We start from the raw sequence: 23,617 nt of genomic DNA on the forward strand, positions 1-23,617 counted from the left end.
AGACTTATTTTGCAATCTTGAAGTGTAGGTTATCTTTTCCATGTCCGATATTTCCTGCAAGTTTTTTCTCCAAATGGGTTAAGTCATAATTTCTTCCATTGTTGGGTTCCATCTTTAAATCTCTTTCCTCTGGGTTATATTCAATTGTCTGCTTTATTTGATCACTCTCTTTTGTTGTGAGGTTAAATTGAAGATGTGTTCATTTATATTTTCAAAATTGTTTTTAATTTCCTTGTGGTTTGAAGTCATTGTCATTTGTATTAGTTGCAGCATAGCATACATTTGCTCCTGGAAAGTATTTATTTTTTCTTGATATGTTCTTTCTGTAGATCTGCTGGAAAGCCTCCTGCTTCCTCACCCACCCACCCTTTGCTTTGTCCTGCAAAGTGTGGCTCACCCGGCACTCTTGCCCACTGCTATGCCAGCAGATCTGTCAGGATCAGAAGGAGGTATCTGGGGGGGGGGGGAGTAGGCTTTTCAGCAGGTGTTGCCAGGCCTGCAAACTTGGCACTGCCGCTCCACTTTCCAACCCCAGAATTGCAGAGTAAAGTTGGGCAGCCTCTGAGTGCCCCTGACAAGCTGCAGATCTGCTATAGTCTTGTCTGCTGTCCCCTTCCTTGGCTGGGCGAGGTTCAGCATGCAGCCTTTAGTCGGGGCTGCCAGCATGGTGGCGGGTGGAAGCGCCAGGGGAGCCATGCTTTGCAGGACGAAGCTGATGGATCTATGCCGGCAGGCCCATTGGCATCAGGATAGCGGGGGGGGGGAACAGGAGGCTTTCCAGCAAGTCCTGCCCCAGCTATGGTGAGGAGCTGCAACTGCATTTGTGCCCAGAGGGCAAGGAGAAGGAAATGGAAAGGTATGGTGGTGAGATGCCTTCTGGCCTGCTTTGATTGGGGGTATATGGCCTGACTCTGGCCGAAATGCAAATCCCTCTTAAGCAGGGATTGGGAGGCTGAACCCTCTATCTTTGTGGCCATGCAGTTCTAACATCGATGGGCTGCTGCTGGGGAGGAGAATCAAAATAGGGCAAAACAAGCATAGTCTACCATGGTTTATTGATTGCAAAGTTTTCCTTGGGTTTTCCTATCCCTTCCTGGGTTATTAAAATCACATTGGCAAGGTCTGTACTGAATACCTGGCTACAAACTACTCAACAGATTTTAGCCTAGCCCCTTGGGCAATCCCAGGCCACATTCTGGAGGTAAGAGGATGTAGTAACAGGAGAGAGCTGCAAAATCAATTTGTTATTTATTCTTGCCTTTAGCAGCAATAACTACATTGTTTGACAACTTTGCTAGCTTTCCCCTTGGGGAAAGAATTCAGGAGTGCTAGATTTATTTTTCCTGCTAATTACATGATACCTTGTGGATTTTTTAAGAAGATTATGAGAAAAAAAAGTGTCTGAAAATTAAAGGATGTATGGATTGAATTGTGAGACAGAGAAGGGAAGTACATGGACTTATGCACTTCCAGTTGCTGACAGGTGTGCCACTAATATTCTGACTGGACACCTGCGTGCTCTCAGGGCCCAAAGAGTATCTTCATTCTTCATAGGGTGGTATTGTGGATTAACTAATTTTTTCTGAGTTCTGATTTTAAGGTGAGTATCCTGAGCTATGGAGGTCTTTGATCTTCTTCTTAACTATATAATAATAAAATAATGAGAACTAAAGGGAGGGCAGATTAGAAAGAACAAGACCTTTTGGAGTCTTCAATTCCCTTCCTGCTAAGAGTTCCTTAATAAGGTTTGCTTTTCCTTCCTAACATCAATAAAGGTGGTTTTTCCAGTACCGTATATGCCGGCGTATTAGGCGACCCGGTGTATAAGACGACCCCCGTCTTTATCGCCGAGCCGCATTCCTAGAATGTCATCTTATACACCGGAAACTACCAGTATTTCCGGCGTATAAGACGACTCGGCGTATAAGATGACCCCCGTCTTTGGCGCCAAGTTTAGCGCTTCCGGAAGTCGTCTTATACGCCGGCATATACGGTAAATATCTGAAGAGCTATAATTAGTGATTTAACTATGTTTTCTTTTTGGCTGTGTTTTAATTTACATATAATGCATGTTTAATTGAGGAGGGCTTGGAGAGGTAGAAGTGGCCAATATGGAGGCTGCACCTTGCCTCCAGATCTCTGCTTCCCCTGCAGATCTCTGGAGAGGAGGAGGAGGTGGCAGGGGAGCTGCGTGAGGGAAGGCTGCCCCAATAAACCAGCATCCTTACCAAGCACAATTGGAAATGGGAATTCCCTTTTGAGAAGGGCCAGCCTCGCTTGTGCAGGACATGGAAGCGCTGCTCCCCTGCCGCCTCCTCTTGCTTTCCAGAGCTCTGTCAAGACAGAACTTGGACTCAGAGGAAACTGCCTCCTGCAAATGTCCTCCACCTCCTGCTTTGCCAGCAATTGGACAGGGAAACACCAATGATGTGTGAGATTGGGAAACAACATCTCTTTAGTGTGCTACACACACACACACACACACACACAAACAAACAAACAAACACACATTCCAAGCTTGGAGACTTGTATTCACATCTGAGCTAGCAAATGGCCAATCATGCCTGGGCTTGGGGAGGAGGCCCTCTCCTTCCTCTGTGGATAAAAGTCCCCAAACCTGAATGTAGTGTGTGCGCATGCATGCACGTGCTTGGCTGCTAGCAGTTTGGGGAGGCGAGGAGTTTATGGGAGACCGAGTTGTCCTCACACCGAGTGAGTCCCCACATCGACTTGTTCCGTTCTGACCCAGCTATCTTCAGTCAGCTGTGTGCAGTGAGTGGCGTCGAGCAGGTCACACCCACCTGCTAGGCAACTCGTGGTACTTGAATATTGCCATATCCTAAAAGTGGTACAATCCCTGAAAAGGTTGAAAAGCCCTGCTCTAGGACATTCACAGAGTTTCCCTAAGCCACTCCTGTGTTGTCTTGGCTGTGTGCTTAGGATCATTGTCATGTCGGAAAGTGAACCCGAATATCAGGCTGCAGCATAACAAAATTGGCAAAAGTGAAGAGGGTCTAAATACTTTCTGAATGCACTGTAGATATTAATGTTTTTTTATCTAATATCAAACAATTAACTTGCTTTAAAAAGAAAAAAAATCAACTACCAAAGCGCAAACTCATGTCCTCCAAAAGGTTGGGAATATAACCCCCTTCCACTATGGACCTGCTGGCTACAAATAATGGAAATTTCACCTAACTCATCTGGAAGGTGCCAGGGTTGGGAGAAAAAACGAAGTATAAAATGATAAAAATAGAAGAATTTTTTATGATATCCCACCACCTATTAAAAATATTTTTGCAAAGGCATATTTAGCATTTGCTTTAGTGTCAATTGTTTCATTGTTTTGCACATATTGGACCAACCATTTCCCATTTTAACTAGAGGAACTATACATTAGAAGGCTAGGCTCTAAAACACAGCTTTATTTCCTTCCTCACTACCACTCCCTCCACCCAGCTCTGCCATGAACTGGTGACCACATGGTGGGCAGGCCATTTGCCTCTTGCGGTTTTCCTCTAGTCTCTGCAGCAGTTTCGTAGTTGCGGCCACAACTACCTGTGGGGTGAGGCAGGAAATTACCTCTCTTGTGTGACTGAGCAAAGCCTGAACTAATTCCCCAGGAGCTGCATTTGTTTCTGTTCATTTTAGTTCCTTGAAGTTCATAAAGAGGTTTTTCTCAAAAAAGGTCAGACGCCATCTGCCAGCTACTACCGTTGGCAGACAAAATGGAAGCAGCGAGAACTCCTGCAGGAGAAGAAGACAGATTTTCGGGTAAGAATTGTGTACAAACCTGATTCCTTAACCATGTATGCTAAAATCTCTCTTTCAAGCTATCAACAGTCATTTAGCCTGACATTAAGCTGCCAGGGAGCTGCAGTCATCTATGCATTGGTTCAATATTTGTGTCTGATAAGTAGGCTATCTCTTTACACGCCTTTTATCTCTCAGGGCATCCCTACAGCTGGAGGCTGCCTTGGCAACAGACTGGAGGCATCATTAAAGGGCAGCAAATTGTTATTTTATTTGTCAATATTATATTTTTCGTGTCAAATAGGGAAAACCTATTTGTGGATAGGTTCATCACCCAAAGAAACTTCATCCATGTGCCAAAAGAATTTGGTTGTCTTGGCTACTGTCTCAGGCAGCAAAATTTTGGAAGTCTTTGGAAGGTCTCCCTCTCTCTCTCTCTCTCTCTCTCTCTCTCTCTCTCTCTCTCTCTCTCTCTCTCTCTCTCTCTCTCTCTCCCTCCCTCCCTCCCTCCCTCTCTCTTTCTCTCTCTCTCTCTCTGTGTGGGGGGGATATGAATGCAAATAGGAAAAAAAGCCTGGCTAACAGCACACATTGTATTTTGTTTTAATTATGATTTATTTAAAAACTGTATTGGCTATATATTCTCCCAACAGGTTAAACCAGAAAATATTTTTCATAAATCACAGTGACTGGGTTTACAGAACCAAAAGGTACCCTTATGTCTTGGTCTAATGCATGAATCCATCCTCGGTGTGTATCTGTTTCTAGTACTTGAGAACTTTCAGCCACGCTAAACATGATTAAAAATGGGCTTTTAATATATCCGTTGTTCTGTTCAATGTACGAGCACACAAAATGGACATTTCCTATTTTTTTCTATATTGTACAGAAGGTGGCAGTAGATGCTTTCAAAGTAGATCGTCTTCCTTTTTGGTTTTTCTTTTCTTTCTTTTTTCCTTTTTTTGTGTGGGACTGAAGATCAATATAGAAAACTGAAGTGAAAATAGTATTTAGATGCTAAAGATTTCAAACTTTAGAGACAAGGATTATCTATCATTTCCTTCTTTAATGTGCCCATACAGTTGTCAATGATAAGCATGACAATATTCATTGTGACTCTCAGAATTGGACTTTTGACATGCAGATATTTGAAGCTTACTGGCCTCTGTGAAAATATTGACCTTCTTAAATCCTCAAGTCTTCAGATCCTTAAATATGCCTGTAATTAAAATTTGAGAACAGAAAACCTTGAGCTCTAAAAAAAAGAGAGAGAGACAAAAACAGGGCTACTGGAACAAAGCTGGGTACATTTCAGTGTATTTCACAACTATATTTCTTGCAAGAGTCACTAAGGACATTATGAAAGAGTAAAAATCATTCTAGCATGACAATTGTGATGAAAGGGTGATGATTTGGCATATCTAATGGTAGAGGCAACCTACAAAAATACACGGCAAGAAGCGAGCATATGGCTTCACCAATTCATTGCTTGTTTTTCTAATAAATCTATATAAGCAACAATGGGAGAACGATAGAGGACTAGTTTTCTTGTAATATAAAAATGCAACCAGTGCAGCAAAATCTGTTATTTTATTTATTTATAAAATTAATTGGTTGCAATTCAGATATTTAAATTAGGTGACAATAAACTGAAAGGCACACTAGATACTTACACACAAAAGTAATTAATCAAAGTAAGATTCTGAAGTAAGGGAGCATGTAGGATGCCCAACCCATAGTCCTGGTTTTGGCCCGTGCACTTTTGTTTGATAATTCTGCATAAGTGACCCAAATCTGCCTTGTCATATCAGAGTTGAAAGGCAACTTGTCTTCTGATGTAGTAATTCAGGTTCTGTCTGCAGGTATGATTTGTTTTGACTCTGATCTGATTGACGTAACTAAATAAAAAATGTTAAGAATCACTCAGTTCAATTAGCCTATGGAACTGTTAAGTGTACAAAATAAACACATTGCTTGATTTTGCAATAGAACTTTGGTGCCAACTTGTAAAAAAACCTAAGCCTCCATTAACAAGGATTGACAAGATATTTGGTATGAGTCAAGAATGTTGCTTTGCAGATTCTCCCATAACAGATGATCCAGTGTAATTCCATAGAATATACAGTATTTATTCCTGTAAGGCTGAGATCATCAATGGCAGCTTCAACAACAACAACAAAAGTGAATGTGCTGCGTGTGTGTATTTATGCAAATATCATACTTTTGATTTCTGGAAAAAAGCCAATATATTTCATTATAATTCCCCTAGCTTACAAAACATTTTTCTCTGAAATAGATTCTACTGATTTACAGCTATTTTGAAATTGCTATTTGATTTTAATGCTATGATTTTTAATTAGTTCTATTCTGAATCTGCAAAATAGTTCAGACTCCATGTGTTCTTGAACTATAGCTACTGACAGACCCAGCAACTTTGAAGTGAGGGATGCTGGGCTTTCTAGTAATAGTGTAATATTTATGCAGAAAGATAACTTTGTAGGGCCACTTATGAATCTGAAAGAGTACAACTACAGTAATTGCAACAGGAAGCCAGTTTCTGTTTTGAAAAAGGACAAGTTTGCATTGGATTTCTGCAGAAGTCCATAGAACTGCAAAAACTGATTCTACAGCCAAAGATGATAGCTGAACTTAAAAACATATGGAAGATAATACATCATCACATGTCTGGTTAGCATGACTTATAGTATTTTACTTTTTGTCTTTCCTTGCAATCTCTTACAAATTAAGTCCCATGTGCTGGTTTGACTGGGATCATGTGGGTTAGAAATTTAATAAACACATTTCTACAATATAACATTTACGTTCCACCCTAAGAAATAGGGAAGAATTATGTTTTTGATATATTTAATATATATTATCAATATACTCTGGTTGACCTTAAGAGAAACATAAAACTTTTCTACACTATTTATAACAACTTCAGAATTGCCTGTCAAACCCAGTTTTAAACTGTCCATAACATTGGCTTTGCCTTTTTCTCAGGTTACAATTTATGCAGCAAATCCTGCCATTCACTGTACACCAACACAGGCAACTGAAAACAAAGGAAAGCTAAGAGATTCAAGACAAATTACCCTGATGCCAGGGTATCCCTGCTTTCTTTAAACTCATCCTTATCATTTTTATAAATAACTCAGGGTGGCAAATGTTTCTAATATTCTTTACTTCTCTTATTTTCTCCACAACAACAATCCTGTGAACTGAGTTGGGCTGAGACAGTAACCGGCCCAAAGTCACCCAGCTAGATTTCATGGCTAAGGCAGGACTAGAATTCACTGTTTCCTGGTTTCTAGCCTGGTGCCTTAACCACTAGCCCAAACTGGCTCTCTGCAATAAAGACGGGGGTCTTCTAAAGTTCACTAGTGTGTAAAGGGTTATACTAAGATCAAAGATGGCCTTAGTATAAAATGGGTAACCTTCAAAGGGATAAAGATTTGCTTGGTCTATTTCCCAGCACAATCCATGTTTAGGGCAAAGAATTCTTTTCTAAAATAGCAGCCATTATAGATGAAGATGTGGGCAATCTCATGGCAATTTAATTTTTTAAAAAATATAATTGTATTTTTTTATTTTTTAAAAAAACTAATAGAAACTATAACAGAATAAAGGAAAGAAAGAAGAACCGGGGAGGGGGAGAGAGAAAAAACAATAATATAAAAACAAAGCTCCATCACTTTTTTTCAGCTATTTGTCTATCGGTTCCAAAAGAAAAACTTCTGATTTTAATTTTATATTAATCTTTAAAATTTGAATTAGTTTACGTATTTGAATCCATATTTTTGGGGGCTTTTTCACACATACAGCAGGCATAATAAAACGTTCCTAGAACATGTTCACATTTCCAGCACCTTCTTGAGAAAGGTGAAATGTTTGCCCAACAGAGATAGAAGCAATTTATTATGAAGTGCATTTAATAATTTGACATAGAAATGGTTTGGGGGTTAATAAAAATATCGACACCAAGAGAGATGCACTAGATAACCTGCTAGATTATACTGAATGTATCACTGAGCAACTGTTATCAATTTAAGAATGGTTTCAAAGCCATCTTTAAACCAAACATGCCTTGTTGATCTCACTTCTTTATGTTTACTAATTGTCTGTAATAGGAAATTATGCAAAAGCCTATTCAATCTTTCATAAGCAGAAGCACAGCACTTCTGTGGCATTCTTTAAAACAGCCACATGTTCAGTCATTTTTCAAGCAAACATAAAAAAAAGATGCCATTGCTTTAAAGAAATCACTCATTAAAGTTACTATAGAACTTAAAGCTGCAGCATTTTTTTCAGGCTTCCTGACAGGCCTAAAAAAGTCAGGTACTGTAATGACCTCCTGTCCCCATGTTTTGTTATACTGCCTCATCATGGCAGGAGGAAGATGTTCCTGGAAGAGATAAATGAAATGCATACCAAGATTATATGCTCCCAGCAGGGTCACTCAAGGTGTGAAGAAAATCCCAGCTGCCCAGTTAAAGCAAAGAGGCACCTTATTTGGGGTGCAGCTGGATGTGAAAATAGCAAAAGTATAATTTCACATTGCTCAGGAGAAGGCAACGGTAAACTATGTTTTACCAAGAAGGCTACTTAGATAGGCAATAAAAAGCAATTGATGATATAGTGCCAAATAATGGGCCCCTGGGTGTGAGTGGTATTCAACATGATAGAAGAAAGAACTGAGAATCTTTTGATGTACTAATCATATTTATGATGTGGCTAGATTAAAGCCTTCAAGACATCTAGTTGCTGATTTTACCATGCAGGAAAAGAAAATGTGAGGCTGCAAAGACAGAATAACAATGGGAAGATGGAACATGAAAAGCATCAAAGTGGAAAAACTCAACACAGTAAAAGGTGAAGTGAATTAATTACAAATTGACATTTTAGCCATCAGCAAATTGAGATGGCCTGGAATTGGACACTTTCAGTAAGAAGATTAATTTGTTTTCCACTCAGGACATGAAAACAAGGAACAACATGCTTTTATACTCAGGAAATATCGGAAAGGTAGATTTTTGTTATAATGCTGTCAATGACCAAATGATTTAAATTAGACTTTGCAATTAACCTTTTAATGTGCTGGTAATTACAATTTATGATGTGGAGGAAGAGGAAATTGACTATTGTTACGCTCAAATTCAATCTGAAATTGACAGAACATACATGCAAGATGTGCTGCAAGGATAGAAATTGAATATCAAATTTAGAAATAGTAAAAAACAAAATGTAGTTGGATTGCATTACTATGAAAGCAGAAATGAAGCAGGAGATGAAGTTAACAGTTTCTGCAAATCCAAAGATTTCTTCATTACTAATAAAATCTCCCATCAATCAAAATTAGATTTATACTGTATGCACGGATATCACCAAATCACAAACTGCTCATAAGAAAATTCCAAGTCAAGCTAAACAACAACAACAAAAAATAGCTAATCAGTTTCCATAGTATGATCTTGACATTTTAAAGGAACACATCAAGAATCATTTGGAAATCCTGAACTTCATTGATAGGAAACCAGAAGAAATGTACAATGAAATAGTTAAGAATGGATATACAAAGTAACTGCCAACAACCAAGGAACAGAAGAAAGCACTCTAGTTATCAGAACAGATAGTGGAAATTATGAAGAAGAGAAAAGAAGCCAAAGGAAGAAAGACAAATATCTCAATAAAAAATTCCAGGGACCTGTTAGAAAAAACAAGAAGCAGCGTTACATTACATTAGCATTGGTAAAGATATCCAAGATGGAAACAGACATGGAAAAATAAGGAAAGGTCTCATTAGTGCTGGTATATGTGATTAATAGCAAATCCTGGGACTAGGAAGTTGGAAATATATTCACTTCAAAGGAAGCAATAGCAAACAATTTCTCTATTGTCACACTCTCTCAGTTCAACCCAACTCATTGTTGTGGGAAAAATAGGAGCAGGAGTATTAGATATGTTTGCCACTTGAGTTGACTAAATATATAAAAAGGCAGGATGAAAACATAATATTTCTTCCCCCATACAGGACAGGTCTCATCAAACTAACCAGATGAAGAGTACCTCTTCCATAAACAATAAGGTGATAGATAATTTATAGAAACCTATACTAGATCAATCATTGCCTGGGTCAACAAGACTGCACTATGTATTGGAATTCCTGGACATCTAGTGACAATGGGCTACAGGCTCAGGACTGTTGCCTGAACAATGAGGTCCAGCAGTTTCAGGAATACTGGAAGAAAAATTATTTACATGCCACAAATATATAAAGACTGGGGGGGGGGAGAAATAATGATCTGCTATTACAAATCCAATGAGAAGAGGATGTCTGAAAACAGTCAAACAGCAGAATCAGAAGTAACAGAATAGAAACTAGCAGATCAACATTGATTTATAATACAAAATAAAGTATTCACAGAAGTGGAATGGGAAGAATTGCAAATGTCTATCCAGAGCAAAGAAATTAAAGGTTTGCCAGAAGTAGTTCAGACTGAAGAGGCAAACCAGGGGGATTCAGTAGTAGAAGAAGCAAGTGTACCTATTGAATTGTTTTCATTCCCAATCCAAGACCATCTCCGCAGCCTTCTCAGAAAAAACAAAACCCTCTTACTAAAAAAAAAGAGGAACTGAAATAAAGAATAACCTGAAATATCTGGAACACCATTTGAACACCATTGACATTGACAAGATCACCACCAGTCAGTTGGAAAAGGCAGCTTTATTTGGAACAGTTTACATTCTGAGACAATACCTTTAACACTATCAAATAACATTTGATTATCCCAGGTCCTTGGGAAGGACTTGATAGGTAGAGAAAAATGCTAAATCCAGTCTAAACATCTGGCTGACTATGTGACCAACCACAATTCTTAGAGGCCACCTTAATTATTCTTAGGACCTTGGTTAGGACTTGAATTATTAAGTTTCCATTGGTCTTACACTGTGCATTTAACTTTAGATTATCCCCACATAACAATGTTTCCAAGATGTATCAATTTTAGAGTCTTTTAACTTCTTTTAAAATAATAATTGTAGTATATGCTACTTTTCTACCCCATTTTTAAAATCACATATTTATGACTGCTTCCAGCTTCAAGCAAAATATCAAATTGTATCTCCATTCACCTACTACTCAAGTAAAAATACATGATACCCAAGTCTGCAGGTACTCCTGCTTCCTCTAATTGGACTTTTTTCTAGGAACATAACCTGGCAAAAATGTCACTTCAAATTTTCCCACAACACTTTGAGTTAGGGTTAAGTTAGATTAGGTTATACTCAGAAGCAGTGACTGGCCCAAGGTCATCCAGTAAGCCCTGTGTTTCAGGTCAGACTGGAACCTGAATCTCTTGATCTTAGTTCAACAGACAGACAGACAGACAGACAGACAGACAGACAGACAGACAGACAGACAGACAGAGACAGACAGACAGACAGACAGACAGACAGACAGACAGATAGATAGATAGATAGATAGATAGATAGATAGATATCATAGATGATCTGGACAGATATATATATATATATATGATAGCACAATGCACTAAAAGCATGTTCACAATGGGGGGGGATTAAAATTGCAGCTGCAATCCACAATCAAGGGGGAATGAGGTTTTATTGGATTTTGTATTGGGGTTTTATTTCTGTAAGCCATCTGGAGTCACCGTGAACTGGACAGTCATATACATTTTCTTAATAAATAAATAAATAATAAAGATCAGCATTTTGACTACCTTTGCTCATGCAGACATTCTAGTGTACAATTGTAACCTAGGAAGCGAGCATAGCCTTGCAGCTTTTTGTATGGCCTTCACCTTAGTAATGATATTAACATTAAAATTTAGTTGTTTATGTTTTTATATCCATTTTCTGCTACCTTCATGCATTCGTGGTCTCAATTATTTCACAAGACCAGAAGCCCCAGCTTTTGTGCTTAGTGAACACAGGCTGATAGCACTGCAACCCAGCCATTTTCAGTGTACATTTTCTTTGTATTTCTCCCATCAGGTGCATTTATCCATGTGTAAAGTAAGCAATGTATTATTGCTAACCCACCAAACCAAATGAAAATGAAACAAATCCGAACCAAACTTCATACAGGTAGTCGTTGACTTACAACACTTCCTTTAGTGACCATTCTAAGTTACAGCGACACTGAAAAAAAGAGATTTATGACTGTTTTTCACATTTATCCCCATTGCAGCATCCCAATGGTCATGTGACCAAATTCAGACACTTGACAACTGATTCATATTAATGTCGGTTGCAGTGTCCCAGGATTATATGATGACCTTTTACAACTTTCTGACTAGCAAAGTCAATAGGGAAGCCAAATTCACTATTACTAACTTAGTAACTACAGTGATTCATTTAACAACTATAGCAAGAAAGGTTGTAAAATGGGGCAAAACTCATTTAACAATGATCTCAGTTAGCAACAGAATTTTTTTAGCTCAACTGTGGTTGTAAATCAAGGACTACCTGCATTCAGTAAAGAAGGCATTAACTCCTCCCATTCCCCCATGTGATTCCTTTGACTCAATCATCATCACCTACACTAATTCAAGAGATTAAACTTTTCTCCTCATGGCATTAAAATATCTAGATGATTAATGTTTGTTTACTATATGGAGCTGCCAAAGCCCCACATCCCAAGAGGTAAACCATAACCAACTGGTGATCCAGTCGTGACAGAGAAGTTAAAATCTTTTTGCCTTTAATCCAAAGGAATTGCCTAGGGATCAGCAGAGATATATCTATTTCAGTTATCACTTTTGTTAAGAATCAGATGGAAGAGCTGCCCTGTCTAACCTATTGCCTGTGCAGTGGCACCAGAGCACTGGGGCAACTCTCTTGCCAAGCAACATTCTCCATTTGACGTCAATCGGGTGTGGCGGGAGCATTGCCAGTAACTCAGCCAGCTAGGCAAGTTGGTGGGCTGTCTCAGTTTCCACCAAGCTGTACCTGCTATGAATGCAGAGTTTGCCCATTAATACCAGCTTTCGGTCACAAGACATTTATCCAGCTCATCACAATCTCACACAGCTGCGAGACAAGTCCATGTACAAAAGGACATAATCTCCCAAAATTCAATGAAGTTGTGGCTGTTTTTACAAGGAATTATTAACTGGCCTTTGCCTATCTGTAACTTGTTGGGTTAATTTAAGATCTACATGGATTAGAAAGTGTTTTTGTTGATTTCAAAAAAACTTCTCTCACATTTCTTAGCCTGACTGTATAAGGCAGTGCAGGCTAAAAGCTTCCTTACGAAAAAACATTCTGCAGTCTTGCCTGTGATGACAGAAGGGGGCAGTGGCACAGCAAAGAATAAACACCAACTTACTGTCCCAGCTTCCTATGTCTGTATCAGTAATATGGGGTGAGCTGTGCTGAATGGGGCGGGGGAACCCCTACATTTAATCCTACTTCCTGTTTCCAACCTATAGGGGGGGTCAGCTAATCTCTCTGGGAAATCCATAAATCTCACCTATATTTGGTTTTTGATTTTATTCTCATTGAATAAAATCTTGCTCAAGTTGACCTTACTACCCAGTGATTTCATGGACATATCCAATCATTTTGCTAACAATAACGTAGAAGTGGTTTTGAAACTGCCTCCTGTAGGACATTTTGTTCACCTCCGCAGACTTCTGTTCAAACACTAACTATATTCAATTCTGCTTAGTTCGGAGCAGTTGAAAAATTCGACACTCTATGCTGCAGTATATTATAATGCTATAACATTTGCTTATATATCTGTTACAACTAATTACACAAGCCTGTTTCTCTGAATTTCTTCCTATTCATACAAATATTTGATTTATCACTACAGTGGCATAAATGTCTCCCATATTAAACTACTCCCTTTTTTCTTCTGGAATAATATGGGGGGGGCAATATAGGGGTTAGAAATCCAGCATGAACTCAATTCAGACTTGTGACAACATTTATTAGGAAGTAAGATCCCTTGGGGTCATTGGTACTTGCAATCTCATTAACCAGTCATAACGTAAGGATGCATATGTCACTGATAGCAAAGGAAAGGGGCGTAGTTTCAACTTACTGAAATCCCATGATTTCCAGTAAAAAGCATGCCCTAATTCTATATATAGCTAACATAAAATTAGTTTAGTCATACTCCACTAGAATTATTTTCAGGTAAATGTACCTATAATTGCATCCTTAACATTGACAAAATGTTGTTTTGTCCCTAAACAAGAAGCCAGATTTGTCGTGGAAAGCTGCACACCAGAGGACATAAGTGTTGTTTAGTATGCTGGAAAAACTTTGGCTTCAGCATTTGACTGTGAGCGATTCTTAGACAGTAGCTTTGTGAGCCACCTTCATGTATGGATTTAGCTTTTCCTGATCTATAATGGTGTGTCTGTCACCTTCAAACCCTACCTGATGCTGTCCACTGGAATGGCAAGTGGTAACTGCCCCCATGAAACCATTTATATAGCTCTATTCTTAGCAAGTGAGGGAAAAGTAGGGTGGTTTACTGCTTTGATGAGCAAACAAACACAAGTGATAGGAAAGGTAGAAAAACATCATCCTGAGTGAAACTGGCATAGGCTCTGCCAGGGCTTCTTTGGTAATGATTAAACTATCTGCCCAGATTTCCCGGCAAGGTAGGCTGGCATTGACCCAGGTGGCACATATGCAAATTCCCTAGGCAGGAGTTGAGTACCTGTGCTTGGAATTCCCCTAGAGGCGGAGATCATGTTACAGGAGAGGCGCCCTATAAAGGCCCAGCGATGGGGAGGGGCTGAGTTATACTCAGGAGGGGATCACAAATACCAGGGCACAGGTGAGCAGGAGCAACTGAACACTCTCTGCTACTTTTTTAGCCAACTACTGTGTGGATTAACTGCTGCTGCAGCACCTGCCTGGTAGGTACAAAAGGAAGATGGTATATTCACTTTGTAGGTGAACAGAAGGATGGACGTAGAATAGCTGTGTCTGCCTGGTATTTAACTCGGTTCTTGTTCAGGATGTTGTGGCAACATCTGAAGTGCATTTTATTAAGTTCCTTATTTGAAGCCTATATATTCAGAGCTTGTGCCCTATTTCACAAGCTTCAGAGAAGATACTGAGTGCATAATCAGTTCATGTATCTGATTGCCTGGCAGTGGAACCAAAATGCCTGATCAAAGAAGCTTTTGTCCTGCTCCAGTCAGTCAGTTTTTCTGTTTCTATGGACTCAGATGATGCTTTCAGGCAAATTCATCTCTTGATTCATGGAAATGTACAAGGGATGTAGAATTTGAACCTTTTCCTGGTAACCCTCCTATTTTTTCCCATTGTTTTTTTCTTTTTCTTTCTTTTCTTTGGGGGTGGGGGAGTGACAACAGTGATGGAATAGCTGCACAATATCTTTGGATGGTTAGGTTCAGAACATCCAGAAAAATATCTAGTTGTGGATAGTTTCTCTGGCAACTTTCTCCTATATTTGATGCATTTTCAATTTTGCTCTGCGGATCTAAAGGGATGGGGCTTCGGTCTGACCTGGAACTCTTAAAGTCTATAAGCAAGATGAAGGGTGAGAGAGGGGTTAGCGAGTGATTAATGATAATGCTTGAAAAGTTTAAATTTAGGTTAACAAAGTTCAAGAAATAGTTCATTTCTGAGAAAGCAGAATCTTTTCTCAGATAAATGGAGAATTGTTTAAATTTGATAAGAGGATTGTTGAATGTATGCTGTCGCTGTATTAGCCAAATCTAGGGAGCAGGGATGGAGATGGGATGGAATGCAAGCGTAAAGTTATTTCTGTGGCTTATCCGAGCAAAAAAATTAAAACACTGGTAAAATGAGAGTTGTGATATTTTTTAATTTGTTGGCAGACCACTTTGTCTAGAACATTGTCCTTCCCCTTGGATATTTATGAAAAGATCCTGCTCTTTAGGGAGCTGTTCCTTACTTGGTGATTTCTAAAAATGCTTGATTACAGTCCCACCCATTTGGAATGGATGGGCATTGTAGCCAATCTTATGGGCATTGTAGCCAATCTTACCTAGAGGGCACTAGTTTTGATGAGACAGTGCAAGGATTTGAAAGACTGTTGAAAATATGAGGAACTAGGAGCCAGGAGTTACTATCGCAAAACAAATATATGCAAAAAGTTAATAAAGAAAAAAATGCAGGTGATTAATGCTCCCACATGCTCATTTTGTTCTCCATTTCTGTCCAAATCTAATAGTTTCAATTTTCTGACAGAAACTTCCATGGCAGGATCTTGTGAAATCAGCAACCTCATCTCCAATTATATCAGCGCCATGTATCAGCCAGAGGAAGCCCCACCAGACCCTGATCTGTTAACCCACCTTGTTGAAGATGACAACCTATCTCTTGTTCTGACTAATGCAAGCATGGCAACTGAGACAACAGGTAGCTGTCCATAATCTGATGGTGCAAGGGGAGTAGGCAACTGAATAAAAGAAAAAAAGAGGGCATTTTATATCTAGAATGGATTTTGGAATTCTGTTTTATTGGTCTTGGAGGCCTAACTTTCTGTACCCAATGGATTTCAGTGCAAAGTATTGCACCCTTTACTTGGGGAATTTGAATAAGCTCTTTAACTATTGCTAGGTTAATCTGTTGAAATGCTTTGAAATTTGTCATGTTGTATGCAAATTATTATGATGATCTGGAGGGCAACAGGTTGGGGAAGGCTGGCTTAAAACCTTGCAGAGCCAAAAGGTCAGTTATAATTTCTCTATACTGCTTTTCCTACCAGTGAAAAGCTATACAAATGGCCTTCTATAAGTTAAAGGCTACTGGAGTACTGAACAGCGCCACCAGTACTGTGGCAGTTGATCATATACAGTATTCTAATGGAGGCATGGCTGGCTGCACAGAGAGCTGAGAAGTTGCTGCCCTAAATGACCTCATTCCAGCTGGGAGGGGCACGTTCAGAGATAAGGGAACAGGTGACAGGTGTACGTGTTAACCACAGTGACTAAGCAAGATAAATCCTGTGCGTAAATGTACTGGCCGCACCCTGTGCCGCTCAGGCAGCAGTGTTCCAGGGGCTGAGCTGGCACTAACAAAGCAATCACCTGCTCAACTAAACCCACTCTTCTCTCTCCCCACCTCTCCCTTCTACCATTCTCAGGCAAACCAACATGGTATGGTGAAATGCCACACAGCTGGAGCAGGTCTCAAGTGCTGGAGTGGATCAGCTATCATGTGGAGAAAAACAAGTATGATGCCAGTGCCATAGATTTCTCCTGCTGCAACATGGATGGCTACACCCTTTGCCAATACACACGAGATCAGCTGGGACTTATCTTTGGGCCCCTTGGGGATGAGTTATATGACCGCTTGCATGAGACGGGTACGTGTTGGTGTCCCCCTCTCCTTTCAAGGCAGAAATACATTGGTATCTCTCCCCTCTACTCCCCATTTTGTGAGGCAGAAATGCAAAAATTGAGAAAATGAGTGGGTTATTAAGTGTAAAAACTAAATGACAATGTCCATACCTCACACTAAATTAAGGTTTGATGAATTATATGTTCTTAAATAACACATGACTGAATATCACATTAAGCCACAAATAATTCTTTACAAAACATAACAAATCTCATAATGGATTAGTGTCCTACATGAAACCAGTCTATTTCACTGAAGCAAGGTATTCTTTATGAAGAGAAGAAGCCTGTGGATTTACTCTGGGCTGGTAGCACTTGCTACCTTTTCTTATTGGCTTCACCCTGGTGTCTTGCCCTCATCCCCATCCTCAGATTTATAGGAGAGAAGGAAACTTCAGGTGCTAAATGAAGTGACAACAGGTTGTATTACTGTAAAGGCAAACACATTACAGCCAATGAAAATTAAAACAGTCCAGAAAGCATGACAGAAATTAGTTATCCACAAGAATAGAATGCCTGGTACCTGTCCCTGATTAATCATTATTTATCAGGAGTGAATCTAAATTTTCAGAAACACTGCCTCTATTTTATTTAATTTCCCTACAAAGAAAACAATGCAACTTTTAGTTTATCTCTGAATGAACAAGGGAGAAGCACTTGGTTTATAATTCAGAAATAACGTTATTTTTCTTTCCCATACCCTTATTCTGTCTGTTTCAGATGAACTTGGCTGGATCATGTCAGTGCTGAGGACTGAGGATGTATCACAGGAGGCCCTTCTGGAATCCAGTCCTTTAGGTGAGAGGTCAATGAATGGCTGCTCTGTTTTGTGATGGTTCCCTGTTTACATTTGTTTACATCTGCTTTTATGAATGTGCTTAATGCTCAATTTCTCTCTCTTCCCCCTGCCTCCCCAGAATTGGGGAACTCATGCAGCCAGGACTATCTGGAGGAAATGAAGTTAGCAAGCATTTTTTCACAGTCAGATCTTGGCTACATCTCTGGAGCCATGTCACCAGACAGCTCTGCATCTCTAGCAGGTACTTTGTTTATGTTCCCCAAATTGCTGATGTCCTTTGCCTCCTGCAGATTTTAGCTTAGCTATCACAGAAAGCCTGTTGGCCTTAATAGATCCAATTTCCTCATCATATTCACTCATATAAGCAGATTGCGATTTGTTAACAGTTTTGTTTATGGAGGGGGGGGATAGTTGTACCTAATATCAGAAATATCTAAATTCTAGAAGGGGAGTAATAGCAAAACGTAAGTCTTTTTGCATAAATAAATAAATCCTCGGGATCCAGAACATTTGACAATCATGCTTCATTTCCAGAGCGGGTATCTAGAGTAGAGATTTCAATTTCCTTTCCTTTCTCCTCAGGGACAATGTCTCAGAGCCCTCAATCTCAGGACTCCGGTGGAAGTGATCTAGATCTTGATCCCATAGACATAAAACACTGCAACTTTTCTAATGGTAAGTTAAGACTGATCAACAGGATTTCAGATATGTTTGCATAAATGCTTTTGTTGCTAGATATTTTGCCAGTAGAATGGCTGGCATCTTCAAAGACAAACTAGTGAAGAGGAAGACAAACAAACAGGAACAGTAGACAATAGATCTACTGCATAAAAACAGAACAAACATGGTTAAAAAAAGAACAGAATCATAGATATATATCCAACAGCTTAATTCTATAAAATGTTAGAGCTAAATATCGGTGCAAAGTAACAGAGTAATCTATGCATATTCAGAGTCTATTCTATTATTATTGTGTGAACAGGAATAACATACCATTGCTATATTTAGATATGAGAAAAGGTTTCTTAATAAATTTTGAGCACAAGCATTTAAAATCAAAACCAAATTCTGAATGTTCCAAAAATATTCTCTGCTAATACAAATCCCTCTCAGCAGAAGATAGTAGTTTTGGGGAAAGACTGCTACAATACAATTAGGAGACCAAATCAAATGCCAATAACACTGCTAAAGAAAAAAGGGGTCAGAAGCAATGTAATGAGATGTCACATACATAGATAGAATTGACTTAGAAAATCCAAGCAATAATTGTTCTGCACTTCAAATTAATGCAACCATATATAACTTCTTTGTATCTTTCTCCTACCCCAGCCCCTTTCTTTTAAAATAAAATAAAATAAAAAGCAGTAATATAAGGCTGTAGTTCTAAAGATTTGAATAAAGGCTATTTGTTTAGTTTTGTTTTTGTACTTAGAATAAGGCACTGGTGGCCCTTTTTTTGGAGGGGGGGGGAGAAATGGTGATTTAATTTTAAATAAGGAACTTGCCTAAGGAGAAAAAAATAGTTTCCTCATTTGTGAAATGTCCAAGACTGCAGCTTTTCATGGAAGGTTTCTGTTTTAAGAGAAAAGTTACATATAATTGCTTTCTAGTTGTTCTAATGTTGTCCTTTCCAGCTCTGTTCTGTTGTACTTTAGTCAGAGTAGGAGAGCAATTGACTTAGAAGCTGATCAAGTGTTTTCTGATTTTTATTGCAATCCATTTTAAAGAAATGTAGAGTAGAATTTTTAAAAAAATAGCACAAAAACTTAATTCCTTCCTGTCCGTTAAAGATAATAGAATAATGGAAAGCATGATTGCTAGAGGTGATGAGTCTTGTCCCATATTCTTGAGTATCTGGATGGAAAATGTTGGTCTAGAAAAAGATGGTGGCCATAACCACATGATGAAAACTGCATCCCTTTTAAATGTGTGGCCATCATCTTGATATTTTTTAGACACCATGCCCTCATCTAGAAATAAGTTCTGTTTACACTGTAGCTGAGATGTTGGCTGTGCACAAATGTACATATTCTGTTTACCCAAGGGTAAAAAAACCAGTTGGCCGGGATATTATAATGGGGTGAGGGATCAGGACATGATATGTCAGATTACGATGGGTACAGATTCTGGCTCTGATTTGCCATACTGTCTTCTAGGGGCTGTGCTTGAACTTTCAAGTTCACATAGGGTAGTTGTAGGAATGTAAGGTATTGGGGCAAAAAGTTCAATTGCCTCTTATTTTTTCCCCCTACATGGCACTATCCAGAATATAAGAAAGAAGATCTTAAGAAAAGGAAAAGGGGACGACCAAGAAAGATCAGCAAGGACAGCAGAGACTGCCTGGAGTCTAAAAAGAATAAACACTGTAAGTGGATATCGTATAATATACGGGCCAGATGTTCATGATATTTGGCTAGTGAATGCAAACCAAAATTGTCCATGCGTTTCCTGCTCAGATTATGTGCTGGTTAGTGAAATAAGGAGATAATATTTTATGCAACTGCTTGACTTACATATGCTGGCCTGTTAACTTCAAGTTCTGAGGCAGCTCATTTACTTGGTCCATTAGGATAGATGCAGAAGCATAATAACTTTACTGGTGACCGTATGCCTGCCAGATATGTCAGAGTGGAGCAGGGAATTTAAATACTGATCAACCGTAGAATGCTTGAATTATGTCATTTTGCATTATAGTTCCTTGTCTTCCAAACTCATTAAAAACATCTCAGTTATCTGATTATCTCCTGCCTCCCTGGAGGTACAGAGCTTTCTCAGAAACACAGTCTGTTTTCTTATGCAATGATTCCATAGCCCTGCAGCGCAAAATCTTTTATGCCCAGTTAGGAAACCTTTGCTGCTTGCAGTGTCATTTGGACAGATGAATGATTTAACTGTCTTATTTCCTTTCTCATAACCAGCACCAAGAGGGATCCACCTGTGGGAATTCATTCGGGACATCCTAATTCATCCTGAGCTGAATGAGGGTTTGCTAAAGTGGGAAGACCGTCGAGAAGGCATTTTCAAATTCCTGAGATCAGAGGCTGTAGCCCAGCTCTGGGGACAAAAGAAAAAAAATAGTAGCATGACCTATGAGAAACTCAGCCGTGCCATGAGGTATCTATCGTTATTTTTTTTATATACTGACCAATAATCTTCATAATTTTTAAAATATCATGTCACTCTGCGAAGGAGATATTAAAAAAAAAAGAGAATTACAAGAAATTAAAAGCCAACAAGTTCTTAAAACTCAAGAATAAATAACACATTAACATTTTGTTAAAAGGTCTACAAAAATACCGGTAGTCCTCAACTTACGACCACAATTGAGCCCAAAATTTCTGTTGCTAGGTGAGACAGTTCTTAAGTGAATTTTGTCCCATTTTACAACTTTTCTTGCCACAGTTGTTAAATGAATCACTGCGGTTGTTAAGTTAGTTTCATCATTGTTAAATGAATCTGGCTCCCCCAGTGATTTTGCTTGTCAGAAGGTCACAAAGAGTGATCACATGATCCCAGGACACTGCAAGCATCATAACTATGAGTCAGTTGGCAAACATCTGAATTTTGATCACATAACCATGGGAATGCTGCAACAGTCATAAGTGTGAAAAATGGTCACTGTTTTCATGCCATTTTAACTTTGAATGGTCACTAAATGAACTGTTGTAAATGGAGGACTACCTGTAATATAGTCTGCCTGAGAAAAAAATATCAACAAAGTTGACAAATACAAGCATTGCAATTCTTAGTAAAGGGATAGAATGAAGAGGCAACAGGGTAAACATAGGAGCAGATGCTATTGTGGTGCTACAGTTATTCATACACTCAAAATGGGGTGGAAAGCTTCATCTATTAAACCTTAGATCAACTGAGCATATCTATTACCATTTTTAAAAAAAATAAACGCAAACTTTGGAGAAACGGACAGAAATCAGGTCCTATGTTCTCTGCTGTTGTAATTATAGCGGTGTCTCAGTCACATAATCATCCCAGCCAAAAATAAAGCAAACAAAAGTATGGCTTCTGGTACCAAAAATTGCAATTTCTGCAATAATAAATTCTAGGCATTTGGATTATGGACTCATAACTACATCCATCATAAAACATTTTAAAGAGTTTGGCCTTGATTTTTTGGGGGGAGGGGGAGGAGGACTAATCCTCGGGGTTCTTCTTTAAAGCCTTTGCTATCTCTTTTCTCAGGTATTACTACAAACGGGAAATTCTGGAACGTGTGGACGGCCGGAGACTTGTGTACAAGTTTGGGAAAAACTCCAGTGGTTGGAAGGAGGAAGAGGTGCAAGACCAGAGCTAAACAGCTACAAGAGCCTCCCATGGACTTGAATATGGCCCACTCTTACTTGGAGGCCCCCCTCTGAGGATAATGGATTGTCATGGGCCCAGAACTATGAAATTGCTGTCTGAAGCAGTGTGTTGTTAAAACTCCAGCCCTACATGGGGCAAAGTGTGTATGCTGGCTCCCATAAGGGAGTTCAACCAATTACAGCTGATATTTTGGCTCAAGTAGGTTATTGTGAACCGTTATTATTTTGTTGCAATTGGAATTTGGCAGCCTGCAACTCTGAATTAGGATTACAATGCCTTCGGCTGTCTAAGACTGTGCACAAAGCTCATTGAGGCAGAAGGAACAGGCTGTTCTTGGCTATTCCTGGAGGGCCATTCCCAAAACATCAAGTAATTTGCTGATTGAAGGTGAACGCTGTGGTCAGCTATTTGTGGGAAACTCTGTTCTGACACTGTTCAACCATAACATAGGAATGCTGATAAGCCTGATAGACACTTTGGAGAGCCAGGTGGACATGTAGTTTCCCATCCAGCAACTGACTGTTTACCAGCAAATGCTCCTGTTTAACAGGCAGAAAATTGGCAACAGCAAACCTGATATCATTATGGATTTCACATCAATCCAGAGAGCAAGGTTTAGTAGCCACAGATCTGATTCTTCTCCAGCTGATTCAGTATATGTGTGTCTAGAAAGGAAAAACTTTTTTGCCCTAGCCTAGAAAGTGCTACAACTTTCTCTATGAATAGCCTCTTCTTGCTCTTAATTTATATGTTTTATATATATATGTGTGTGTGTGTATATAATGTACATAGATATCTATTTTTTTCATAACTAAGTTTGTGTGATTGTATCAGGAAGCCCTGGGCTTTTTCAAAAACTGATGATTATTGTTGCTAATATTCAGCTGGGCTGAACAAATAAAAAATCTTTATTTTGAAATCAAAAAGTGTTTGTAAGATGTTTGCATCTGTTCATTGGTGTCTCCAGGAGAGTCCTATGTGATGTACAGGCCTCCTGCTTTTTAATAACAATTAACCAATAAATATTGCTTTGTTGGTTTTTAATTCTTGTGTGCTGCTTGATAAATGATAAATGTGCATCACCAGGGGGAGCAGTGAAGAACCGAGGTTGGATTTTTCTTGTGATAGAATTAAAAGGAAAGGGAAAACCTATTTTTACTATTGACAGTTAAGAAAGATGCCTATTTAAGGATCATTTATTTGTTTGGATATCCTAGATTACCCTTTCCTAACCTAAGGAAGTTTCATCAAAATAAACAATGATCAATTTGGTTGGGAACTATAAGCATTTGAGTCACATTACAATAATTAATTTTTGCTTTCTGAATAAAGTATATAATCTGGTAAATAATTCAGATTCCATTAA

At 38.9% G+C, this 23,617-nt stretch overlaps 1 protein-coding gene across 3 annotated transcripts; it reads left to right on the forward strand.

Moving 5' to 3' along the window:
• The first annotated feature begins 3,615 nt into the window (after positions 1-3,615).
• On the forward strand, positions 3,616-23,295 carry ELF3 (E74 like ETS transcription factor 3). Of its 3 annotated transcripts, none has more exons than XM_039329381.1 (9): positions 3,616-3,774; positions 15,976-16,146; positions 16,874-17,095; positions 17,850-17,927; positions 18,047-18,169; positions 18,511-18,603; positions 20,195-20,293; positions 20,847-21,042; positions 22,129-23,295. In XM_039329381.1, exons 1-9 carry the CDS (start codon positions 3,729-3,731, stop codon positions 22,238-22,240), a joined length of 1,140 nt encoding a protein of 379 aa, XP_039185315.1. In that variant the 5' UTR covers positions 3,616-3,728; the 3' UTR covers positions 22,241-23,295. The 3 variants fall into 3 exon arrangements, with proteins under 3 accessions (XP_039185315.1, XP_039185314.1, XP_039185317.1); XM_039329380.1 differs by lacking the exon at positions 3,616-3,774 and adding an exon at positions 14,467-14,569; XM_039329383.1 differs by lacking the exon at positions 3,616-3,774 and adding an exon at positions 14,495-14,651 and having other exon boundaries at positions 22,129-23,292.
• The last annotated feature ends 322 nt before the right edge of the window (positions 23,296-23,617 follow it).

The sequence above is a fragment of the Crotalus tigris genome, unplaced genomic scaffold, assembly GCF_016545835.1.
Source record: "Crotalus tigris isolate CLP2741 ecotype Arizona unplaced genomic scaffold, ASM1654583v1 scf7180000024396.1518868, whole genome shotgun sequence".
NCBI classification, from domain to species: domain Eukaryota; kingdom Metazoa; phylum Chordata; class Lepidosauria; order Squamata; family Viperidae; genus Crotalus; species Crotalus tigris.

Excerpts from the sequence above, each read along its gene's own strand:
- ELF3 (XM_039329380.1), top strand. The coding sequence starts at position 14,482 with ATGTTACAGGAGAGGCGCCCTATAAAGGCCCAGCGATGGGGAGGGGCT. Across the intron at positions 18,170-18,510 it reads CAGCTCTGCATCTCTAGCAG|GGACAATGTCTCAGAGCCCT; the intron begins GTACTTTGTTTA and ends CTTTCTCCTCAG. Across the intron at positions 20,294-20,846 it reads GTCTAAAAAGAATAAACACT|CACCAAGAGGGATCCACCTG; the intron begins GTAAGTGGATAT and ends TCTCATAACCAG.